The following is a 23,840-nucleotide window of genomic DNA, read 5'->3' as shown; positions in this document are numbered from 1 at the left end:
TCTCCATATATATATACACACATGCATACATATATATACTTGCTGGTGCACACATATATGTATACATGTGTATATATGAAAAGAACAAACACACGCATGTACACACACACACGACAGATCTAAACAACTCCTCCATCCTGTGCTATTGAATTAGTGCTTGTAAAAAATCCCTGCACATTTTGTGAAGGGAAGGGAACTTGCTGATTGTGCAGATTGAAGTCATTAGGTGGTTCCATTCCTAACAGTCTGCAAACACACGTCTGAATCATATGGTGGTGTCCCATATGCCCGAAGAGAGTCTGTTGCAGGAGGTATCTTCTACCTTCTTCAGCAGCGTCGGCTTCTTACAAGGGGGTGGAGGTGGGGCTGAGATTCTTTGCTCAGTATTGTGCAATATTTGCTGCCAGTCTTCTCTCTCTTCACACAGCTTTCTCCTCCAATCTAGAAGCTCTTGTAGAGCCACACTCTCATTTTCAGAAAGTCTAAGCTGATGAATAACCTGTGAGAAGAAATAATAATAGCAACAGTAACAATAATAATAAAATTGGATAAAGAAAACAAGATCAAGTAAGCCTGTGAATAATTTGAAGCAAACTTGTCCTCCAAAAAGGTTTTAAACTCTTTACACTGAAAATAAAGAACATTAGTGATTTAGAATTGCCTTATTGCAGTCTCATGGCTGAAAGTCACAGAGTCTGAAGTCACAATGTCTGAAGTTGTATGAAGCAATTGCCAAAAATGAAACCAACAGAAAAAACCCTATATCATCAAAGGTTACACAAACACAATTCTCTAAAACACACAAAGCAGACTGCCTACAGCTGCTGCAGGAGTAGCAAGGTTTTTCTTCTAAATGTAAACACCCAAATAGCCATAACCAAGAAAACATAACCTTTGTCGCATATTAGAATCAGTAAAGCTAGTTGTCAGAGACAAGTTATCCTCAGCACCAGAGGCCAGTCCCTGTCTTCCTCCAGAGTATACATGAACAACTTTAACTGTAATTTCAGTTGTCCTGAATCTACTTAGAAATACATTCTGAAGTAGTCACAGTTCTGTACTCAATTCATAATCCACTTAGAAGAAACTGTTCCCTTCCATTTAATTTTCTGTTGCAGTGGTTATTTATTTTGTTCAAGTCAGTTTGAAGCCCTCATGGCAGCACAAGTCCAGGAAGCAATGAAGTCCATCTCACCATCCTTTAAGACTTGCCACCTAAGCAGTACAGCAGCCCCTAGAGCAAGGATTGAGATTTATTGGCTTGGGAGCATTCAGTAGCAGGAGAGGCTTAACTAGAAAATATGAAACAATCCCATCATAACATCTAATAGTCCACAATCCTTACCCTGTTACCTTCTTTCTTAAGAACCCCACAGGAGCACCTGTAAGAGGCACCTATGGCACGACCAAAATGTCCACATTTCACCTCACACAATGGCCTCACACTAAGGCTGCATTTCTACTTGTCATAATGAGGGACGACTGCATGTTAGTTCTGAAAAAGGAAACAATGTGCAGTGCTCATGAGACACCCCACACATAATTAGTTCCAGTTGCAAGGAAAGCTGAGTGACACAAAGGGCATTTTTGTCACTGATAGACAGTGGGGTTCCTGGGGCAGAAGAACTACCTGTGGGCTATTCCTGTGGCTCCTGCTCTTCCCTCATGGAATAGCAAGTGGCTGGGTACAGAGTTTACACTGCTATTTCAAATGTGTCCTGTGCAATTCAGACCTTTCACATGCACGTGGTGTCAGAAAAGGAATGAGTTCTTACATGGATGTGCCTGAATATGCACAGGGAATTTGCTTAATTTCTGATTGGTTGATACTTCAAAGAGAAAGTCATTAACATATAATATGTCTTAATAACAGGTACAATAAAAAACAGTTTAAAGTTCTGATTTTTTTTTAAAAAAATAAGAAAAAATGAAAATGTTTGAAAGACTTAATTAAAGTGTATCTCAATTGCATATCACTATAAAAGTAAAAACCTCTTTGCTTTTATATTTATACAAAATGCAACAGGGCATCTCAGCAACTCAGAAAAAAATGAAATGTTTCACATCTATTGCTAGAGGGACATCAGACAAAACAAACTACCTTTTTTTCAGTGGTTTATAGAAGATTAGAAGACAAAAATTTGCACTTTGAAACAACTTATCAAGAAAGACAGGTCAGGTGGCTTTATCCTACAGAACAGTTGGGTAGTTTGTGAGTCACCACAGCTTACCCAGTCCTGGCCATTTCCCGTAGTTTTTTGTGGGTTTAAATTATGAGCATAATCCATTTTAGAATACACATAGATTGGGATACAATTTTCTCAATTTGGACACCTTATTTGTCCCTAAATTTTAGACATTTCATGGATCTGCACTAGGCATATTTCTCAGAGAGGTGCTGGAACACACAAAATCCAAGCTTTGTTAGACTGTCATTGCAAGAGTTTCACATGAAAGAGTGTCAGAGATAATTAATCAAAGACATGCCTCAACACTGGAGGACGAATATAGTTATAAAAAAATAGATATTTTGAAACCGTGTAATTGGATGTGCTCTGGTGGCAAAAGTTTGATAGCATTACTAATGAAGTCTGGAAGAATTTTAACATTGAGAGATGGACAGGAAAGAGACAGTGTTAGTGCCATTCCAAGGAACATAAAGGCACATAGGTGCAGGTGAGAAGTAAGTACATTTTGCCTGGGCATGGAATTGACAAATGTGTCCTGTTTATAGTTTATAAGCATTGAAGAACCTTTATTATACTGGCCCTGCTTATGCAAGCTGTAAAATAATATTAGGTTATCAGTTAGAGCTCATTTTCCAGTGCATCGTGGAAAAAAAGTTGGTCCAGTTCACAAATAATTGTACATATTTTATCTCATTTTCTAAGACAAAGATAGAAAAATATCTCAAACATTTATTCACTGTGAATCTGATCTGGTAAATAAACTGGAAAACAGCCTGGATGAAGGACATGAGATGAAACTGCAGTCGAAATGGAGGGAAATGCATAAGAAATGGCAGAGCTCTAAATGAACCAATTAATTTAATTAGATCTATTTGAATAACATGATATCTTTTCTCTTTTCCATTTATGATTAGACCTGTGATGAGCTAAATATCTATTATACATATTCATTATAGAAAAGGTTGGCTGAATAATTTTACATGAAACACAACGTAAAACAGTAAGCTATGTTTCTTCATTATTATTCCATATCCTGATCAGGTATTTTGTGAAGGGTGAATGATGTGTGTAGGAATTAATTACTTTAAGACTCTGGATCTTTTTAATGGACACTAAACAAACAACTTCCACCACCTGTATCAGCAACAAGAACTGCAGACGAGGATTTTCGTACTGAAAGTCAATGGTCAGTCAGACATGGTAAACACAGCATGTGGGTTAGACCCACAAAACATACACTGGCATTTAACAGCTCTGCTATTCGGGGGAAACATCATCCCTGTGTTTAGTATCCAGAGTTCTTTATGAGCAAACAAGAAAAGCTGAAGTCCCAAAGTCACACACAAAAGAAGAACTTTTCTGTGGAGTTACCACAGCTATTAACTGGAAATGGCAATGGATTGAAGGAATTAAACCAGATCCGTATTTTCCACTGCAAAATATGGCAAGATGGACAAAATAAATTTGTAATGAGCAGCCCAGGGAAGAGCTTAGAGGATTCATTCTTTCTGCTTCACAGCCCGAACTCCCAGGCTGTAAAATCAAATTCTCTCTTACTGGCATCAGGGATTTTGGTTGGTGACAGAACACCAATGACTCAGTTCCATCACAAGATGTATGGGAGGACTTTCATCATTCTCTAGAAGTTAGAGCATATTGGAAAATTAGAAGATATGGATTCAGCTTCTCTGTGTCAGTCCTAGCTGAGATGAAAATAATTTTCCTCTTTGCATTGGGAGCTAGAAAAGAGCTGATAGCACTGCAGTGTTTTGGCTGCTGCTGAGCAGCGCTGGCACAGCCTCAGCGCTGTCTCTCCAACATTCCCACCTGACCAGTAGTCTGGGGGTGGGCAACATTTTGGGAGGGAACACAACTAGGCTAGCCTACCCAAAATGACCAAAGGGATATTCCATACCATATGAGACCTGCACATCTATAAGAAAAAGGATGGGGAAGGGGGGACATTAATTATTTACATAGTTTGCCTTCCAGAACAACCTCCACTCATGCTGAAGCCCTGCTTCTCAGGAAGTGGCCAGACACTGCTTGCTGAACAGAAGTAGAGAATAAAAACTTTTTGTTTTCTTTTCCCTTTGCTGCTTACACATGCACAACCTTCACTTTTGCTTTAGTAAACTGCATGTATCTTAACCCATGAATCATTTCCGTCTTGTTTTTCCCGCTGTCCTGTTGCAGGGAGGAGTGACAGAGCAGCTCAGTGGGCACTTGGTGTTCAGCCAGGGTCAACCCACCACAGTTCTTTCAGGTTAAGGAAGAGACCAAGTTTGCACATGATGAGAGGACATTGAACCTACAAGGGGGGGACTCTGTCTCCCGTGCTTTGTGCAGTCAGATTAGTGTGCTAAAGTAAATCCTTCAGAGAGAGTCCCTTGTGGCTCTAATGCACAAAAAGCCACTGGAGAGAGAGAACTTTGGTTATATGCTGGCAGTAATGAAAGCCTTAGAGCACAATTTTGCCTATACACATTTGAGTATTGCATAGTCATTGGAGAATGAGGCTCTGAACTGCCTTTTGAATTTAGGCTTGTAAATCTGTCTAGATTTCACTTAGCAGCCTAAAGAAGACATACTGGATTTCAACTTTGTCCTAGAATCAAGATGAGTTGCTATAAGGAAAGTCAATAAATTATTTTAATTACAGTCTAATTCATATGCAAGTTAAAAATTCAGCAAGTTTTTAATTACAGAAAGTAAAAGGTTTCATATTTTAAATAATTTGTGACAAAAAAAGTATGCCAGATAAAGTGATTAACTGGCACATTTAAAATTAACTTTGAGTTATTTAGAGATTTAGCTCGAGAATTTTGAGAAATTCATTCTGCATTAAAAGATCAAACACTAGAACTTTACAGAGGATGTCTTGTAACACTCAGAAGGAAAGAACTTACATTCTCTGTTTGTGTGTCAAATGCAACAGGGTCTTAATCATCCACCTATGAATAAAGGGCTCATTACACAGTCTGACAAACAGAGATTTATTATTGGTAAATTCTTTTCAGTATTTCACCTCAGTTTGCTCCATCACAGATGAAATGTAGGGTTTGCCTTTTAAAAAATATGTGTATACCACTCCAGTATTTTTTTCATTTGTGAGTGCATTGTTTTTACTAATATGCACCAGAAATGAAGTATTTAATTACATATGATAATTACATATTATCTAAAACATACAAATAATTTTTCTTTGCAAAAAATGTAGCACTTCATGCTTTATTACTAAACTACCAACTAAAACCTGTTGCTTCTTTAAGTTCTAGTAAGGTTCTTGCTTATAGACATATAAGCACAACAGAAAATCACCAAGCAATGTAAGGACCTGCAAAGCATATAAATCTGTGAGACATTTGCATTTTGTGGCTGTCCTGAGACAGCTGCATTTTGTGGCTGGTTCATAGTTTTTACTTGAAGAAATAATGTCGGTTGTTTTCTTCAATAGATTTATCAGTGTTGGTGCTTTAAAGTAACTGTGAGTAAATGTTCACAGTTAATTATTACATCATTAATTTTTCTCTCCCATTAGTGAAACTGAGGTCCCATCACGGAATCCGTGGGAAGACTGAGTCCAGGAGAGCAATGATTTTACCTTTCGAAACTTTTATCAGGATCTAAAGTGACTTATGTGATAAATGTATAATGTTGATGATGAATATCATAATTAATTTAGAAATGAAACTGCCTTGACAAAACCCGTTTACAATCTCTTTCAGTTTGTAGGCTGCCTAAATATGAAAGCCAAATAAATTTCAGCCATTAAGTGACTCAAAGTTAACCTTATTACAGCCCTCAAAAGCAGTTCACAGACCTCAGTGGATCTTCTGTGGATCCCCAGTTTTAAAGACAGTAATGTTAAGGACCTCTTGTTTCAAAATTAGAGACCATTTCATTCAGTAATTCAGAAAATAATTCTTACTGCATGCAATTATTAGCAAGAGCAACATATTTTGATTCAACTTGTATGCAATTCTTACAAAAATGTTTCTAACTAATTTTAATGGCTTTATTTATTTTTTAAAATCAGCCAAGCCCCTACACTGACTCTTTCCAAACATGCATGTCACTTTATTTCCAAACTACAGAACAGGCACACTGCAACCTCTCCAAAAATCCTAACCCTTCAGGTACCAACAGATATGTTTGGGGGGTTTTTTGTGTTAAAAAAAGAGCAGAAAACAGGAAAGGATTGCTTTCCCACAAACTACTGAATCAAGAAAAATTAAAAATTTGATAGTCTACATGTTATTTACCAATAAAATATTAATTTAAATATATAAGGGGAAAGCACACAGTAAGTGTGTTAAGAAGCTTAGGCAAGTGTTCAACATCAATGAAATCAATCTGTAAATTTGTGTTTGATTGGGAAACCTACATTGATCGTGACTGACCCCAGCATGGAGCAGAGAGCAGCTAAGATAAATGATCTTACATGCTTCAATATTCCAATTAAAATCCTCAAATAGAAACATAACCCTGGGATCCAAACTGATTCATGTGATCGTCATGTGAGTGCTGGGACAGGCATTTTTTTTTGCAATAGCTGAATGTAATAACTTGATATGTGATATGCAAACATAAAGTGATTTTAGTTAATTGTTCTTTTAAACTGCTGATAATTTTTCTTTGTGTTGGAGCAGCTTTACAATATCCAAAAAATAAAGCTCCAAATGGATGTCAAATGGGTTCATTGGAAAGGAGAAAATGGCAAAGACAGGTACTCTGTCTGGTGCAAATCTAGAATTCCTCTGGAGGAAGTATGCCAGCAAAACATTAGTGAGATCCATAACTGAAAATGCAATGCATTTGCTTTTTTTCTAAACAAGAAAATACTTATTTCTCTCTCAGTTAAAAATTATAATTAAATCAAAAGAATAAACTTCTTTTAGGTGAAATGTTCCTATATAGATGACATACCAAAGGAAGTAATTACCGGGCTGACCTATAAAAATTTGGGATAATCTTAAAAGTAATTTTGTACTTAAAATTTAAAAGGCACAACATTTTTTAACAAAAATGTATTGCCACATGATTCAGGCAGAAATGTTTTCTCTTCTCAGGAAATTTATGGCTATCTGTTGGATATTTTTTTCAAGGGAAAGATTCAATTTTCTTCCAAACATCAGCTGTGGAATGATGCTGGAAGTGGGATAGTCTCGTGTCAGAGATCATGCAGACACAGGAATCTTTGACTGCCCAGTCCAGTCCTCTGCTATCACATGGCACTTAGAAAGCTCTCAAATGTCAACCTTAAAAAATTAATTCCACTGTTTGCCTTAGTTTCACTTTCTGATAGGATTTTCCTGAAGAATTAATGAAAGAAAAATATACTAAGGATAATGATCTACTAAATGAACTGTGCCTCTGGAAACCCTTCCTCACAGACCGCTGAAAACTGAGAGATCACACTTGCAAAAGGGACATCTCCTACCTTTGACTTTACTCTGGGTAGCAGAGGCTTCTTGTTTTTATTAGAAAGAGAATCTTGGGCTACACACCCCTATATTGTGCCTCAGGCAGGGTATTTTACATTCATCATCTAACTGCAATTCTATTTTGGGAGGAAGTTGTCTGATTTTCTACCATCAGAAATATTGTGGTTTCCTGCAGGGTTTTTTGTTTGTTTTGATTTGTTTTTTGTTTGTTCTTGTTTTATTTCTTTATTTGGTTTGTGGTTTTGTTTTCATTTTATTTGAGGAGGAGGGAGGTGGTTGTTTGGTTTGGGGTGACTTTTTTATTATTATTATTATTTTTTGAAATAATAGATTTTAGCCACAAAACAGGACCTGTCTTCCATAACCTTGTATCTTTTAATGAAGCAGTTATATCAATATTATTTAAATATATCAATAACTATATCACAGTGTTTCCAATGAATTTTTTAGCTATCTTCTATACAGACTGGAAGTATCTCAGCAATCAAACAAAGACAATATATCTTTGTGGAAAAAAATTAGCACAACAATCTTGAGTACAACTGTAATTTGCAATCTGGTAGAAAATATTAGTACAAGATATGCAATGTTCAATAGCTGAGAGCAGAGTTGGACAAGTCTATACATTCAAAACAGGAGTGTACTTTATTTAGATCTTGTGGCTTTCAATTTTTTTTTTTTTTGTTTTTTTTTGGTTGAGTGCTTTTCAGCTCTAGATTTCTGATGTCAACGAAAAGGTAACACATTCCAAGAGTGACTAAAACATCAACCATCAATAAATATTGAATTTTTTTTTTCTCTCTACGGTAATATTTATCTCCAGATAAACAAATTGCAATGCTCTCTAAAACCTTCAAGACATCCTCCTAACTTCCTCTGATGCTTGAGAAAAAGATAATGTTCAGACAGAAACTGTCTTTTTCAAGATGAGTTCTGAAAACAAATCATTTATTACAGAGGTTTTTGGAACAGCTCACCTAACAATGCTAACTAACACTGCTTTGCACCTAATCTAACGAAAAATATCTGACAAACAAACTCATGTTGCTACTTAATTGATCTCTGTTTTTTTATAACATTAATGGATATATTTTGACTAGAGACTATGTTTGCCACAATGCTTTTAAAGTAATTACAAAAACCATCAGCCCATATTTGCTGCAGTTGGGTATCATCCTTTGTTGTATAAAAACACTGTACTTACGGTCAAACAATGTCAGAAGAAAACATCATTTAATTTATGGTCAGTTAGCAATTGAAATCTCTGCTATCTGCATGCAGCAGTGTGTGACAGCTAGAGAATGAAGGGCAGAGGAACCAATTAATTCCCTCTCACATCCAGCACTTCTAAGTGCAAAGTGCAGTCACTCTCCACAGTGGGGTGGTGGATAACACTCCCCTTGAGCTCAGGTTGGAAGCAGCCTTTTAGGGTGAGCCACTGGCCATGGTGGCAGCCCAAGAGGGATAATTACACCCTTTAGCCAAACAGCAGAGCTTAGGGAGGGCATGGGGACACTCAGGAGGTTTTGTTCCCTTGTCTTCTACAATCTCATTTACCAGGGGCAAATGCAGTGAGGATGAAACACTGGAGAAGAAAAGGGGCCTGGAGTGTGTAGGGAACTGGCTGTGACATCCACTGGTTCACAGAGGAGGATCTGTGCTCTCGCCTGTGGTGGTCACAGCGTCAGATCAGGATATACCAGCTTAGCAGAGGGGCATCAGCCCTCCAAGAGCCCTTCCACATAAACACAAGGTAGTGTATTTACTGATGAATTTACACTATGCATTACCTCATACCATTTGATCTATAAGGCTTTTGTCTGTAAGTCTTCTAAAAATAAAACCACAATATGTTATAGGACCTGATTTTCATTGCTGAGTGTGACATTACAAAGAATATTCTTTGTGCTACTGTCAAAGCAATGAAGGAAACAGAGGGCAGGGGGTATAGTGACTCAGATCAATGATAAGCATATTCATGTCTTTTCTTGGATGTTACATGTTTACAAAGGTGTTAGTGTTTTTTTTTATTACACCAGACCTGTTTGATTGCCACTTTTTGCTTCAAAGATGATTAAAGATTACTTCCAGCTAATGGGCAAACATGATGGACAACAAAAATGAATGTCAGAGCCCAGTGTTTAGAGCTGTGACAAAAGGTAGCAACACATTGCAACACCTTCTTAACTATTCATTTTTTTAAACTTTGAACAGCCAACAAAAGAAGTGATTGGCAAAAAATATTAAATCAAGGAACAAAGAAGACCCTTGAAACCATAATGAATATGCAGCTCTTTCTGAGGGAAGAGACTGCTGAAAGCAATGAGATTTCATGAAAGAAGAGCTATGGCTTAAGCTGCAATGAAACAATAAATACATACTTCACGAATATGAAAAGACACTTCCAATTTAACATTGTCAGATGTTGGCTCCTATATTACTGCAATCTGCCAATCTGCACCATGGGCTTTAAACAAAATAGAAGAGATAAGTCTGTGAATTTTCTAATATAACCATATGTGAAAAAAATAACCATGATTTTTTATCTCACCTCTTTGAGCACATGGCAGATAAAACATATTTCAGAAGTGGGTAATCAAAATCCTACACCAGGGTATGTCATATGTCTGATATTACTTAACATACCAGGATGGCAAGCTGCTTGTTTATTTGTGTTCTTGTTCTTTCCATAGGATTGAGCGCATGTGACATCATCTGATTACAAACAAGCAAATATCCAGCCATTCAAAGCTAAACTGGACAGAGGCTTTGCATCTATCAACAGAAAATTTTATACCTTTCTTCTGGGACAACTAAATCATTAGGAGACTATAGTTAAGACCTAACTTGCACAGAATGCAACCCTATAAATGTAGGCAATCATTATAATTATTTTTAATTTATCACACATAAAAGATCACACTGACATGTGCATGGATTTGAATATCATATCTGGACCATCCCATAGACTTTCTACTTTTTTCCTCTTAGTCCCTCTCTTTTTACTGTACCACACTCTGCTCTTTTCTTGGTTCTTTCCCTCCTGTTCTTATATTCATTTTAGGTTTTTTTTTATCATTACTTCTTCAGGTTGATTCCTTCTCTCTGGCCCTTCTATATTTTGTCTTTCCAAATCCCTTATTCTGTTTCATTATTTACCTTCTCTTTGTTATTTTATTCCTTTTTCCAGACTTACTTCTTAGAATCATACATTATCTGTGCCTGGTTTACTCCCCACTCTTGGCCCCCACACATAGTTATTATCACTAGTCTTGAATCTGTCCCTCACTTCCCATCTGTTCATTATCTTCAGGTTCTCCATCTCATCCTCTTACAGACAGACCATGTTGCTTCTTGCTGCCCACATAAGAAAAAAAGGAATCTTTTAGCTGGCTGGCTTTTCTTGATTCCACTATATCTTTCTCACACCATTTCCCACTTCATAGTGAATGGTAACAACAACTTTAAAATATCATTGAAAAAAAAAACCCAAACCCAATCCACCAAAAAACCTCACAGTCCTGGATCTGTGAAAAAAATACAAGGCCACTTAGCTTTTGTGTGAGGTCCAGGCTTGCTTTTATTGACTCTATTTCATCTTGCTGCCATTGCTGACATTATAAGAAATTTATATAATTCAATGGTCTTTATGCCCTTTTAAACATAGACACTCATAGCAGCTGTTGAGAACAGAGGAATCACTAAAAACAGTCTGGAGAGAACCCACTGGACTGGTTAAGGAACTGAGAAATACTGTGTGTAAAAGAAAAAAAACCACAGGAACAATATTTTATGCAGCTTTTTTATTTTAGAGGAAGATTTGGATTTTAGACCCTGCTAAGAAATTTCAACATTTGTGGAGTAGCCAGTATGCTTTGGGATCACTTCCTAGAGTGTGACTGAATAGGAATGACTCTCAGGCATATCAGAATTCCCTACCTAAGCAAGTTTATGACAAAAATGACCAGAAGAAAGTACCATCTTTTTCACTTTGGTGAGGTTTTTGCCTCTGGAAGGAAATTATGGGATAAGAATTTGAGACTACAGATCCAGGCACAGTTGGAACTGCCAAAGTGTTTAGACAAATCACTGGAGCAATTTGAAACAATCATTATTTAAATAATTTTAAATCTGTAATTTAAAATCAAGCTTGGAAAAGGAAAAATCCTAGTTTTCTGATGTTTAGGGACCAAGAGGCTACTATAACAATTTTTGTACAAGTTGAGTTAGAGGCATAGCTGCTAAGAGTAAAGTTTTCTTGTAAGGGTAGATTAGGATATTGCTTGGTGCAGTACCATTCTACTGTAGATTTTTGGTTTTCAATTTTGAATATTTCCTTGACTAGAATGTTTTGGTTTACAAGGAAAGCACAAAACACAGGAAAGCTAGTGTGCTGGGCTGGGGAATAGTAAATGTGTGGCTCTGCTAGCAAATAGTTTCTGGAACATCTACTGTCTGAACAAACGAAAGCACATGAAATTTTCAATAACTGATTTCACCCCCAAATTCATGGTTCAGCTTTCATCTTCACAGAGAATAAAGAAGTTACAGTGCTATATCAGATGTTAGGTTCTTTATGTTTTTATGTGATATTTTGCAACCTATTGATAAAAAACACTTGGAAATCTATAGCTGTAATGACACAAAACAATATGAAGAAAAGGTAGTAGTTTAAAACTCCCATAGTTTGTTGTTCTTTTGACATGCAAAACTCTTATTTCCTTTGATGTATGTTCTTTCATTCCCAAGGAGACAAAAATTAAACCTTAATACTCCTCCACTTTTTCTAAAAGAATAAAGTAGAATTTTATTGCATAACATTCCAATGAGAAATATTTTGTTAGTATTTGAATTTTCCAATTTTTGTTCTTTTTCATTCAGGAAAAAAATGCCCTTTTTGTAACCACTGCCCTAGAAAATAAGCATTTATGGCCAGCAGTAAACCTTTTATTCTTTTTTTTTTTTTTTTTCAGCAGACTTCATTTTAGGATGATCATCTGGATGATGTTTTACACTTGGTAACTACTTTCAAAAAAGTTTATTAAAAGATTGATCCATATGCTGCATGTTGACAGACACTGACCTGAAGAATTGTCTCTGGAGTGTGTAGATTTGCAGTGTGCAGGACATGTCAGGCAGTGATGCAGGTAATTAGCACCTGATGTGACAACAAAATGGTACCACAGCCACAAAGTCTCAGCTTAATGGAATGGATATTCACCTCGAGATCCTGTGACACAAATGAGATGAACTAACCCTTACTGTCACTTCAGTAAGGAACCAGCAGGGAGATATTTAAAAACCCCATAAATGTTGGAAGCCCCTGAAAGTTGAAGAACCAGTTTCCTTTAGCTGAAGTGACAGTGTCTGCCAAGACATCCAAGGACCTACATTTTTCCCTTTAGAGCAATTAGTCAATCACAGATCTGTGAAAAAATATGTCCCACTTCATACAGCTGTGCAAGAATTATTTTAAGTGATAAGGTTACTACAGTGAAGCCTGGCAAAGATTTTTACAATCAGCTTGTATGCTGTTAGAGTCACTAGCAGCATGCTAAGAAATGTCAACAGTAATTAAACCCAGTCATTTTCAAATATATGCCGTGCTTTGGCAATGCTGAAGAATGATTTTCACAGCAAGAATTCTCAGCCCTGTGAGTATAGATCTTTTTAAGATTTTTTTTTCTTTTTATGGGAAAAAACCACGTTTTTCTCTTTTTCTTTTGGCAACACCATTTTTGAAGATGTTTATTCATTAAAGGAACTGTATAAAAAATCACAGAACTACAGGTTTCTTCTCTCAACTTGTCACAGCTCTTACTGAGCTTGAATTTAAGGATTGTCCTTGCGTGTAATTCTGAGTACATTGCATGGAATTTATTTTAAAAATTTGTGAAACACTTTGGCAAAACATCTGAAAATGTACTGAAAAGTGTCATTTCAAAATACTGAAAAGAAATTCTGTTCGGGTTTTGGCAAGTAGTTTTGGAAAAATAAAAAGCACAAATTTGTAAATTGTTAACAACTTGCTTCTAAAATAAAACATTTAAATGTTGTTTCCATTTGCAAAGAATTGAAGAAGAGGACAGTGGCTCCTCTACGTCCAGTTCATTTAACTTTTTGTACTGTACTGATGTAGTAATTTAAACATGACCATCTTGACCCAGGTAAGCTGATTAGCAACAGAGGTGTGAGGTGCTTGAAGACAAAAGCTTCTCATTGTGTGGGTTTGTAACTGAAGCAGTGTCAGAGACTTTTCATTTGCTAGAAGGGTCTCTTTGGCCACTCTCATAGGCAACAAGTACTTGGTTGATGTAATAAAAATGTAACAGAGACAATTGAAAACACCCTCATCCAGGATACTCCTCTGGAGACAGAAGAAAGCATTTTTTTCACAATAGGGTCAAAGTCCATTTTTGAGAGTCTGAGAGGTATGGTGAGGTGCAGTGTGCAACGTGGAAATATCTATGTTCCCATCTATGTTCCAGGAAGCTCCAGCTGGACTTACTCAAGGGATAAGCGCAGCGCTGAGCGCTGTCTCGGCACAACTTTTCAGCTCAAAATAGGCACTCTAGTTACAAGCTTCTGACAGTAAGGCAGAAAACCAAAAGGTGAATGCTTTCGTACAAGTTTGCTCACATATTTATCTAGTTGAAACTTAACATTTTTCAGAGCTACGTTAACACTGAGTATGATGTCGAAGGTTGAATCTCGCTCCTGCTGGAGTCAAAGGCCAAACATTCCTTTAACTTGGCTAGGGCCAGTGTTTGGTTGTTACGAAATGTCAGCTGTCCCCCACAGCCAACAAGTAATAAAGCACTTCTCTTACCTTCTGGTAAAATAGTTTGGAAATGGTAAAATTGGTTAATGAGAGGTTTCTGTTGAGAAAAGTCCTCTTAGCTCCAACTTTTTTCCTATTTGGACAATATTTAGATTTACTGCAGACTTACAATCATCTCAAAAAAAATGGCTTGGGCCTACCCTTTTAGAAAAGTGCACTGAAGACATAATGACAACAGGAGAATACGCTAATGCTGTTTAAGTGAAGTAATATAATAATAAAATTTTTGAATGCCCTCATGCCAGAATTGGCTACTTAGAAAGTAAAGTGGCTCACATGAGATACAAAATGTTGAAGGAAGAATTAAGAAAAAATCTTACGAAAAAGTTTATCCCTTTTTGTTCATTTAATGCATATCAAAATTAGTTTTATGTCACAATTTTAAAATTACGTTAACTCATTAGAAATGTTAAGAGAACCAATGCAAGCTTCACATTACCTTAGTACCTGCTGCTGTTTTAACTGATAGATATTTTGATTTTATTACTTATTGGTATTCGTACAAAAATTGTGAAGAGTATTTTTAAAGTCTTCATTGCTTTTAAATAAAAAAGTATGATACAATTAGGCATTTAATTCTACTAGATTCATGCAAGTATTTCTGGTATGAATTAATCAGTATCTTGAAAGAGATAATATCTTGGTCCTCTCGGGGTTAAAAGACATATTTCCCACCTGGAAATAGCATCCTCACAACCAGCAACAATATGTTTCATAAACTTTGAACTCACTATAAAAACCTTTCAGGATGATTATTTTTCCAGAAAAAAAAAAAAAATTGGTAGTAAATTCATTATTGTCTTTAGCTCAATACAAACCTGTTAAAGAAGTCTGCATTTTTCAATGCCAATACCCAAATTTGAATCAAGAGAAAGCTTTCAACATGTGCCTACTATGATCTTTTTCTCTTTTAGTGGTTTACCAGACTATCAGTTAAATATTTACCTGACTAGTGTGGCTCTCCCTGTGCCTTTGAATCGATGAGCCTGCTGTAGTACTGGCAGACAGTCTGGAAAAGTCATTTTCCTCTGGTAATCCTGAAGCAGAATAATACTAAATTATAACCTGAGATTTATGCACTGGTTGATTTCAAAATGAGGTTCAAAAGACCTTGATATGTTTTATTAAATAAGAAACAACAAAAAAACCCCAAATCACATATTTCCTGAATATTTATTATTTCCATGCTTACTGAAACAGAAAAAAAAATTTTTACCATGAAGGGATAGTATAATAGGTATGCATGCTGGTTGACAAGGAGGAGCAATTGCAACTAAAAATCCTGCAAATAACACTTTAAATATACATTGGCCAAGGATTTCTCCTGTAATGCACAAATCCCTGGCTCCTCTTCCCCTGGCTTGTTTTCATGGCAGAAGCAATGCAAAGGGAACAAAAACCTTTTTGAATGCCTGCAGCATTCTGCTGTCAAATTATATCTCTGTGTCACACAGGAAGTCAATATTAGGTCCAGGATTCAAAACTTTATCCCCTCGGTATAAAACATGTTTTTCGTAAGTCTTATAGTGCACTCTCAATGTGGGAATTAGCTGTCCAAAATTTAGCTGTGCAAACACCAGTGTAAAGCAGCCAGGTAATCTCCTTCTGTAGTGAAGAGAAACAAACACCTCTGCAAAGTGATCCTATAGTGAGGCTCACAGCTTGTGCTTCCCATCACTTCTGCAGCAGTGGTAATACCATTCACATAGCACTACAGGGGATCTGAAAGGTGGGATGAGGGGAAGCAAAGGCAGAAGCAGAAACAAAGGGAGTCCACAAAGGGCATTATTAAGCACCTCGCAGACCAGAATCACAGACACCACTGGGTCTAGCAGAGCTGGAGATCATTTTTCCCATAGCAGCTCTCATAGTGCTGTGCTTGTGGTGGGTTGACCCTGGATGGATGCCAAGTGCCCACCCAAGCAGCTCCATCACTCCCCTCCTCAGCTGGGCAGAGGGGAGAGAATGTAACAAGAGGCTTGTGGGTCGAGATAAGGACAGCAGAGATCACTCACTGGCTGCTGTCATGGGAAAAACAGACTCAGTGTGGGGAAATGAACTGAATTTATTTATTACCAATCAAAATCAGAGTAGAAGAATGAGAATTAAAAAGCTTAAAACCCCTTAAAGCCATTCTATCCTCCTTTTAGTTTCCCCCTTATAACAGTCCCTTCCCACAACTTTGTAACTAGGGAAAACAGTTTTTAAATTTTCTTTGTTCTTCTGAATAAAGCTCATGCAAAGAATTCAGAAATATGGATCTTTTTCTACACCATCTGGACTTCCTCTGAACACAAAAATAGTGAAGAAGGCGAATCCATTGTTTGAAGCTGAGGAACCAAATCAAATCTGAGAGAGTCCAGTATTTCTGTTCTTTACTGCTTGCTGTAAAGGAAACCTGACCCTGTTCTCTCAGTAATTGGAACTAGGTATTGCTTTGAGGTAGGTTTATCACTTTTTGAAGATGGGAAATGATAAATTAGGTATGTACAGGGGAAAGGTGTGACATCCAAGGTCTCTAGTGTACTGCTAGTCTTGTATATGATATATCAGGTACCACTATTGCATTCTTGTCTGCATTAAATTCTCTGTTCTCCAGCTAAAACTCTCCTTTTGTAAGATCACATGTTTTTTGGTTGAATTAAATGCTTGAAATAAATTTCCCTCTAAAAAAATCCCAGTTTTTGTGAAGGCAAAACTACCTCCTTTTAAAAATAATTTTCTGAGCTGAAAATTTATTTACATGGATCCAGTTTGGATCCATCTCAAATAAAGTAGTAAAAAATTAACAAAATTTGAATGCAAAGTACCTTCTAAAAGTAGGTGATATTCATTTAATTCAAATAAAAGGTAGAAAGTAAAATATTTTCATAATTCTAGACCACCACAAATGAATAAAAATACTTTCCTAGGCCAAACAGCAAGTTCTGAAAAATATATTGATTTTGTACTATGTTAATACACTTTAGGATTGACTTCCCAGGACAGCCTTGAGCTAAGAATCAGGTTATCATTGATTTTCTGTTTATTTCTGTAAAAAGCACTTTGATAATTGGCCTTATCAAATATGTAAAGTTTCCATGTACAGCAACAGCATGTTGTCACAGACATGGCAAGCAAAGGCTTGGTAGTGCTTGGAAAGACAAATGGAGCTGTTGATTACGTCCAAAGAGCTTTCCTTTACGTACACCTAAGTAAATATTAGGATATCACGCATTGAGTAAGACCTTGTTCAATGCAGCCCAAGGTTAGAAGCATCAGTTTAGCATGGCCAGAGGCAAAATTACAAGAATCTAAGTTAATCAGGGGTTCAGTCTGGAGTACAAAGGACACCATCTGGATTGGGTTTTCCTGCAACTACTCTCTCAAGTTACCAAAGGTAATTTGAATTTGGCATTTTTTTCTTTTGGGCAAAATTAAGTTTTCTATACATTATTGCTGCAATTATATATGGCACTGTTTTGGGTGATGTATGATCACAACTTTCAGCATTGCAATGCAAAAGGTTATTTCAGGCTGTCTGATTACTTTGTGTATTTGGCAAAAAGCTCTTTCTTTCAGACTAAGAACAGTGCTAAGTGTGGATGATTTGTGGTGAAGTCACTGTTTTAAAGCACAGAGATACAGAAAGGTGCTACTCCTTCTGTCAAAAATAAAGTAAAAAATAAGAGCAATTATATTCATTACACAAAATGAAAAAGCAACTTCTATTAAACATCTGATCTCAGAAAAGTGTTATTTCCTTAGGATTAATGCTTTTACAACCTTGAAACATATTCTGTTACTGCTCTTGTACCATTTTGTATTGCAATGATAAACAATATTTCATTCACTAGTATGGCACCTACAGTAAAGGGAGATACTGATTTCCTATTTTCTGTCCTATTCTTATTGATTATAGGATCAGAATCTCAAATCTCAATCCTCCACACCTTAGGCTGTTTATAGACTTGGAGCTGCAGGAATTACAAATTCCTTAACAAAGGCTGTTTTATGTTCTTCACATTCAGCTTTTATTGCAGAGGGCTTATCAGTTCACACATACAAAGTTAAGCCAGTTCAGAAAGAGATATTTCACAACTCAGAAGATTCCAGCCTGACTATATCTTACAAAGCTCATTCAAGGAAACACTTCAGCAATTTTAGGTTGGAAGAGCTTTGGGATTAAAAACTACTTACCATTTGATACTGAATTTCCATTTTCAGCAGTCACAGAACTGGACAATGGATTAGATGACTGACTTCCATGATTATTTGCATTTTTATCCTGCGTTTCTGATCCAGGATCTGATGTATTTGGATCTTCCCTGCTCCTCAAGTTCAGATTAGTTTCAGCACCTGACAGAAACAGAAAAAGTGATTGTCAGCTTCCTTTTAACTAGTGCATTTCACATGTAATTAAATGAAAACTAAACTAACACAGAAAGACCAAGCTACTTTATTAAATTAATTACTAAATTCACAAGTCCAGTGATAAAAGCGAAAGGTTTAAATCAGTGATTTTTGCAGGTTTGGCTTTTTTTTTTTTTGTTCAGATTAGTTTCAGCACCTGACAGAAACAGAAAAAGTGATTGTCAGCTTCCTTTTAACTAGTGCATTTCACATGTAATTAAATGAAAACTAAACTAACACAGAAAGACCAAGCTACTTTATTAAATTAATTACTAAATTCACAAGTCCAGTGATAAAAGCGAAAGGTTTAAATAAGTGTTTTTTTGAGATTTGGCTTTTTTTTTTTTTTTTTTTGGTTGGTTGGGTTGGTTTTTTTTTTTTTAGTTTTGTTTTGTTGGCTTTTTTTTTTGTTTTTTTTTGGTTTTTTTTGCTTTTTTTTTGTTACTACTCTGCTTGAAGCTTTTTAAAGTTTAGAGGAGTAAAAGGCATTACAAAATTTCATTTGTATTGTTTCTTCCCACACAAATCAGTGGATATAGCTCACCAAATGTTTGTACTGTCTCTATTTTACATTCTATTTCACCTGAGCTTGCATAGCACTGCCATCACTGCAATGCCTTTCATCATTGCACTAAATTATACTAGCAACAGATATAATATGATTTTCTCCTTTTCTTTTACCACCTACCAGAAGAAACAAACGGGCTTTTGAGTTTAAACTATAGTAGCAATATTCCTCCCAGCAGATCCTCCCTGTGGCCATTGTTTACCAGCCTCAGGGCTCTCCAGCCATCAGTTGTCATTTTCTATCAAGTGCCAGCTTTTCAAGTCAGAGCTTTTCAGTTAAATTTCTTCAAGACATCAAGAAGAGGTCTGATCCTGTAGGAGTTCCAAAGCTTTTTAGCATTTGTTCAAAGAGAAGGGCAAAACAAAGCCCTTATCTTCTTCTTCTTCCTCTGACTGACTGCAGGTCCAGGAATCAGAACAGCCCACAGCAAAGTGCCTGGAGCTGCCCCTGAGCTTGCCTGGCTCTGTCAGCCCAGTGCTCCACAAGAAACAGGCTCAAGTCCTTGCTGTGCCCAAGTGGTGCTCCCCTCTGGAGCTCAGGGGCCAGGGACACGTTCAGAGCTGGAAGACAAGATGGATGGGGACACTAGCAGGGTCCCCACTGCAATACCTGTACCCCTGGCTATCCCCACACCACTCCAGTGTGACAGGGCCTGATGAAATCCTGCATTGGTGGCAAGGTTATGCATTTTCTTAAGGAAGTAACCCTCTTTTCTATGTTGTTTGGTTGGGGTTTTTTTTTTTTTTTTTGTTTTTTTTTTTTTTTTGTTTTTGTTTTTTTTGGTTGGTTGGTGGGTTTTCTGTTTGTTTTTGTTTTGCATTTTTGGGGTTATTTTTGTGTGTGTTGAACACATATACATATTCTTTCCTTGCCATAGTCAGGTTTGATCCATAGAAGACAAAGCTGAATTTGGTGCTTTTTCCATTTCAGTCTTTTTAACTATTTCTGCTCCCTCTGAGGCCTGGCCTTAGCTTCAGGGCTGATGTATTATGGCTGACCCTGATGCAAAGGTCCTCCTGTAACACTATAAAATAAAAATGTTCCTTCTATGACAACTCTGAGAGAGTTATTCCTTGATTTTGGTTGTTGTAATGATAGAAATTACCAACAGAGGTCAAAAGACTAGCTATTAAAACCAATATTTAAGCATTCATTCATACTTCCAATAGCATCCTCAGCTTTCCCAAAGATATGATATATCCTTATAAACCTCAAGCACATGAAAATTTTTCAAGGGGAATGAAAAGCATTTTTTTCACCAGGTAATAGATGCTTAACCTGAAGATTTTACAGCCTAATGTTGACTGTTCTGTCAATTTTTCATTTTTATGCCTGAACTTAAAAAAAATCCATCTGATTTGGAAAGCACCAATATTAAAAACTTAATTAATGAAATGGAAACTATAAATCCATGCTGGTTACCTCAAAATATTTAATTTAATTGAAAAGGTCTTTCCTATCTTTGTTTAGTTTGTAATTATCTAGCTTTGAATTGTTCTTAATATTTCCTTGTCTAAAAAAATCTGTCTTGAAAAGTCAAAAAGTTCATTTTCAAATTGTCAGATAAAACATTTCCATGTTTGTTTGATTTTTGTCCCTTTCTCCCTTGCCCTCATTCCTTGATCATTATGTTTTGTCAGATCTGATTGGATTGTTTCAATCAAACTGAAACATAAAATAAAACATTTCATAAAATGGATCTTTAGGCAAATGTGCTTTGTATTGAAAAAATTAGGCCAGCCCTACCCACAGTAACTGACTTGAGAGAGGCTGAGATGGAAAGTCTGAGATGGAAAATGCATACCGTACAATTATAAGAGCATGCCTGATTTAGCTTTTGCACAAACAAGTTGACTGCAAAATGCATCTTTGCAGCTCATTTTAAATTTGTCTGAAAAGGAAATGTCACTTTTAGATGTTACTAGTCAGTGCACTCGCCTATAGATCACAATCCACCTACATAATTATTGTGCCACTTTTTACATAAAGCTTCTTGGGGAAGTGGCTGGGAGCCTTATTTTTCTTGATATTAGAAAGATCTATTGATTTGCCTGACACGTGTAATTCATTTGAGAATGAACAAGTAGAAAGAATTTTTCTTGCATTGGTGTTTGCAGAAGCCTTTTGTTTCATAGGTACATTGATATCTTTTCAGGGCACTCATGAAAGACTCTTGGAAAAAAAAATATTTTCTTTTTTGTATCTGAAAAATGAAATACTACAAAGAATTGTGGATAGCTCCTATGAAGCTAGAACATCATACTAAATTGGCAGAAATAAGTAGTGGAATATATGCAGCATATCTTTGGGGACAGCTATCTGGACAGAAATTTGTTATCCCATTTGCTATATTCAATCATTGTAAGAAATGCACCCCTTTAGTTTCTGAACAGAAAACTATATAGAGAAAATATATTTCAAAGTGCCTTATTTAGCTGATCTTGAGGGTGGGAAAGAGCCCTATATTTTATCTCAAAATAATCTGGGTTATATAAAGGTACTTGAACTAATTTCCTATATATAGGCATCGTCAGCTCCTCATTGGAGGAGATTCATGTGAGCCTATAGAACAAGTTTAACTGTGTACATCAGCAAACTTCAACCAGATGTCAGGAGAGAGCCCCTGAAATCAGCTCTGCCCCACACTGGACAAGCTCCCCCTACCCCAGCCTCTGCTCCCAGGACCATGCTCCAGCCCCGAACATGCACTGTGTCCAGTTCTGGGCTCCTCAATACAAGACAGACAAACTACTGGAGAGGGTTCAGTGGAGGGTCGCAAAGATGATGAGGAGCATGTCTCTTATGAGGAAAGACTGCAGGAGCTGGGCCTGTTTAGTCTGGAGATGATTGAGAGGGGATCTCATCAATACATATAAATATCTCAGTGGTGGATGTCAAGAGGATGGTGCCAGGATCTTTTTGGTGGTGATCAGTAAAGGGACAAGGAGCAGTAGCCATTAAAAAAACAAAAAAAAAACAAAAAAAAAACAAAAAAAAAAACCACAAAAAATTTCACCTTCCATCTTCTGAGGAAGAATTTCTTTACACTGAGAATGGCAGAGCACTGAACAGGTTGCCCAGGAGCTTTTGGCGTCTCCATCTCTAGAGACATTCAAAACCTACCTGGACACGTTCCTGGGTAACCTGTTGTAGGTGACCCTGCTTTGGCAGGGGATTGGACTGAGTGACCTCCAAAGGTCAATTCCAACCCTAACATTTCTGTAATTCTGTGATTGCTGGAGTAAACTTGCTCCAGGTTATCAGCATCTTTCTGCAGTGGGAGGCACAAATTGGCCACAGTACCTGGATGTGGTCTAGCAATGAGTGCTGGGTGGAGAAATGACTGACACAGCCCTGGATGCAGTTGGCTGTCTCTGCTGCCAAGGCTCACTGCCAGCTCCTGTCCAGCTCCCAGGACCCCAGCACCTTTTTCCCAGGGCTGCTCCCCCAGTCCCTATATCATTGTATGAGATAATACTTTTCAAGGTGGAGCACTTTGCATTTGCTTTTTCATTAAACATTCCAGAAGGTCCTGACTTTATCTTCTGTGCTGAGGTGTCTCTCTCTGTCCTGCCTCCATGCTATTCAAAATATCCCTGAGCACAACAAACATGTCTCCTGACATTTGATCATAATATTTCTATTTAAAATGCCTACTGATTCCTATTTTAACTGTCAAGTATTGGTCTGAAAAGCACTTTCCCCTCATGTTTTCGTAGTCACTTAATATAAAAGTTTGGACTTTTCTCCATATAAATGTCGATGTGCTCCTTCTGCCACCAAAACTTGCAAACATCAAACAAGTATGTAGTGCTCTCTCATCCCTTATCAACATTCTGAAACTATCAGAAATATAATAAGACACAGGAAAAAATCTCTTATGGTTCCTACATTTGAACATCTTCAGCAACATGACAAATCTTAGATTTTTGTTTCAACTTGTGCTCTGCTGTTCTCACTAGACGGGTGGATTATTTACCAGGTTTCCATATTATTTTTTTAAAGTAATGACATCCTTAACAGTTTTCAGCGGCTAATAAATTTTATTTGAAGAGCCATTCATGCCTACTTGGAAGAGGCTAGCTATGAAGAGGTATCAGCTGTAGAGCATGGTAGAAGTTCATGATTATAAGAGGAATACAAGCTTTAAGTGAAAATCTAGAGTCTGCAAAAGTGAACAGTATTTTGATTACTATTTGCCAAAAAGGGATCTCTGACTCAGTAAAGTCCTACTCTGACTAATCTTGCAGTTAATGAGGAGGTATGGACAAAAAGGATGTATGCATGTTTGGATTGAGGGCATCATTTGTCCCTCAGCTGTAGCATATTTACTAGCTGGGAGCAACCACATGTACAGTGCTTTTAATCAGAGGATGACAAATCAAGGTGTAACAGTTATTTCC

The 23,840-nt window shown here is 36.8% G+C and overlaps 1 protein-coding gene across 1 annotated transcript in view; it reads right to left on the bottom strand.

Moving 5' to 3' along the window:
• Positions 1 to 265: 265 nt before the first annotated feature.
• The window catches only part of MYO16 (myosin XVI), a 278,913-nt gene continuing 255,338 nt past the window's right edge, over positions 266 to 23,840 (bottom strand). The window contains exons 33-35 of the mRNA XM_041418140.1: positions 18,657 to 18,815; positions 15,423 to 15,514; positions 266 to 499 (exon numbers count right to left, since the gene is read on the bottom strand). Of these exons, the coding sequence (XP_041274074.1) occupies positions 266 to 499; positions 15,423 to 15,514; positions 18,657 to 18,815 (485 nt within the window). The remainder of the gene's footprint in view (positions 500 to 15,422; positions 15,515 to 18,656; positions 18,816 to 23,840) is intronic.

This window comes from Onychostruthus taczanowskii, unplaced genomic scaffold (genome assembly GCF_017590055.1).
Source record: "Onychostruthus taczanowskii isolate IOZ18803 unplaced genomic scaffold, ASM1759005v1 scaffold58, whole genome shotgun sequence".
In the NCBI taxonomy this organism is placed as follows: Eukaryota; Metazoa; Chordata; class Aves; order Passeriformes; family Passeridae; genus Onychostruthus; species Onychostruthus taczanowskii.
Note: the sequence above shows the minus strand (reverse complement) of the source record. Positions and strands in the feature narration are given on the sequence as shown.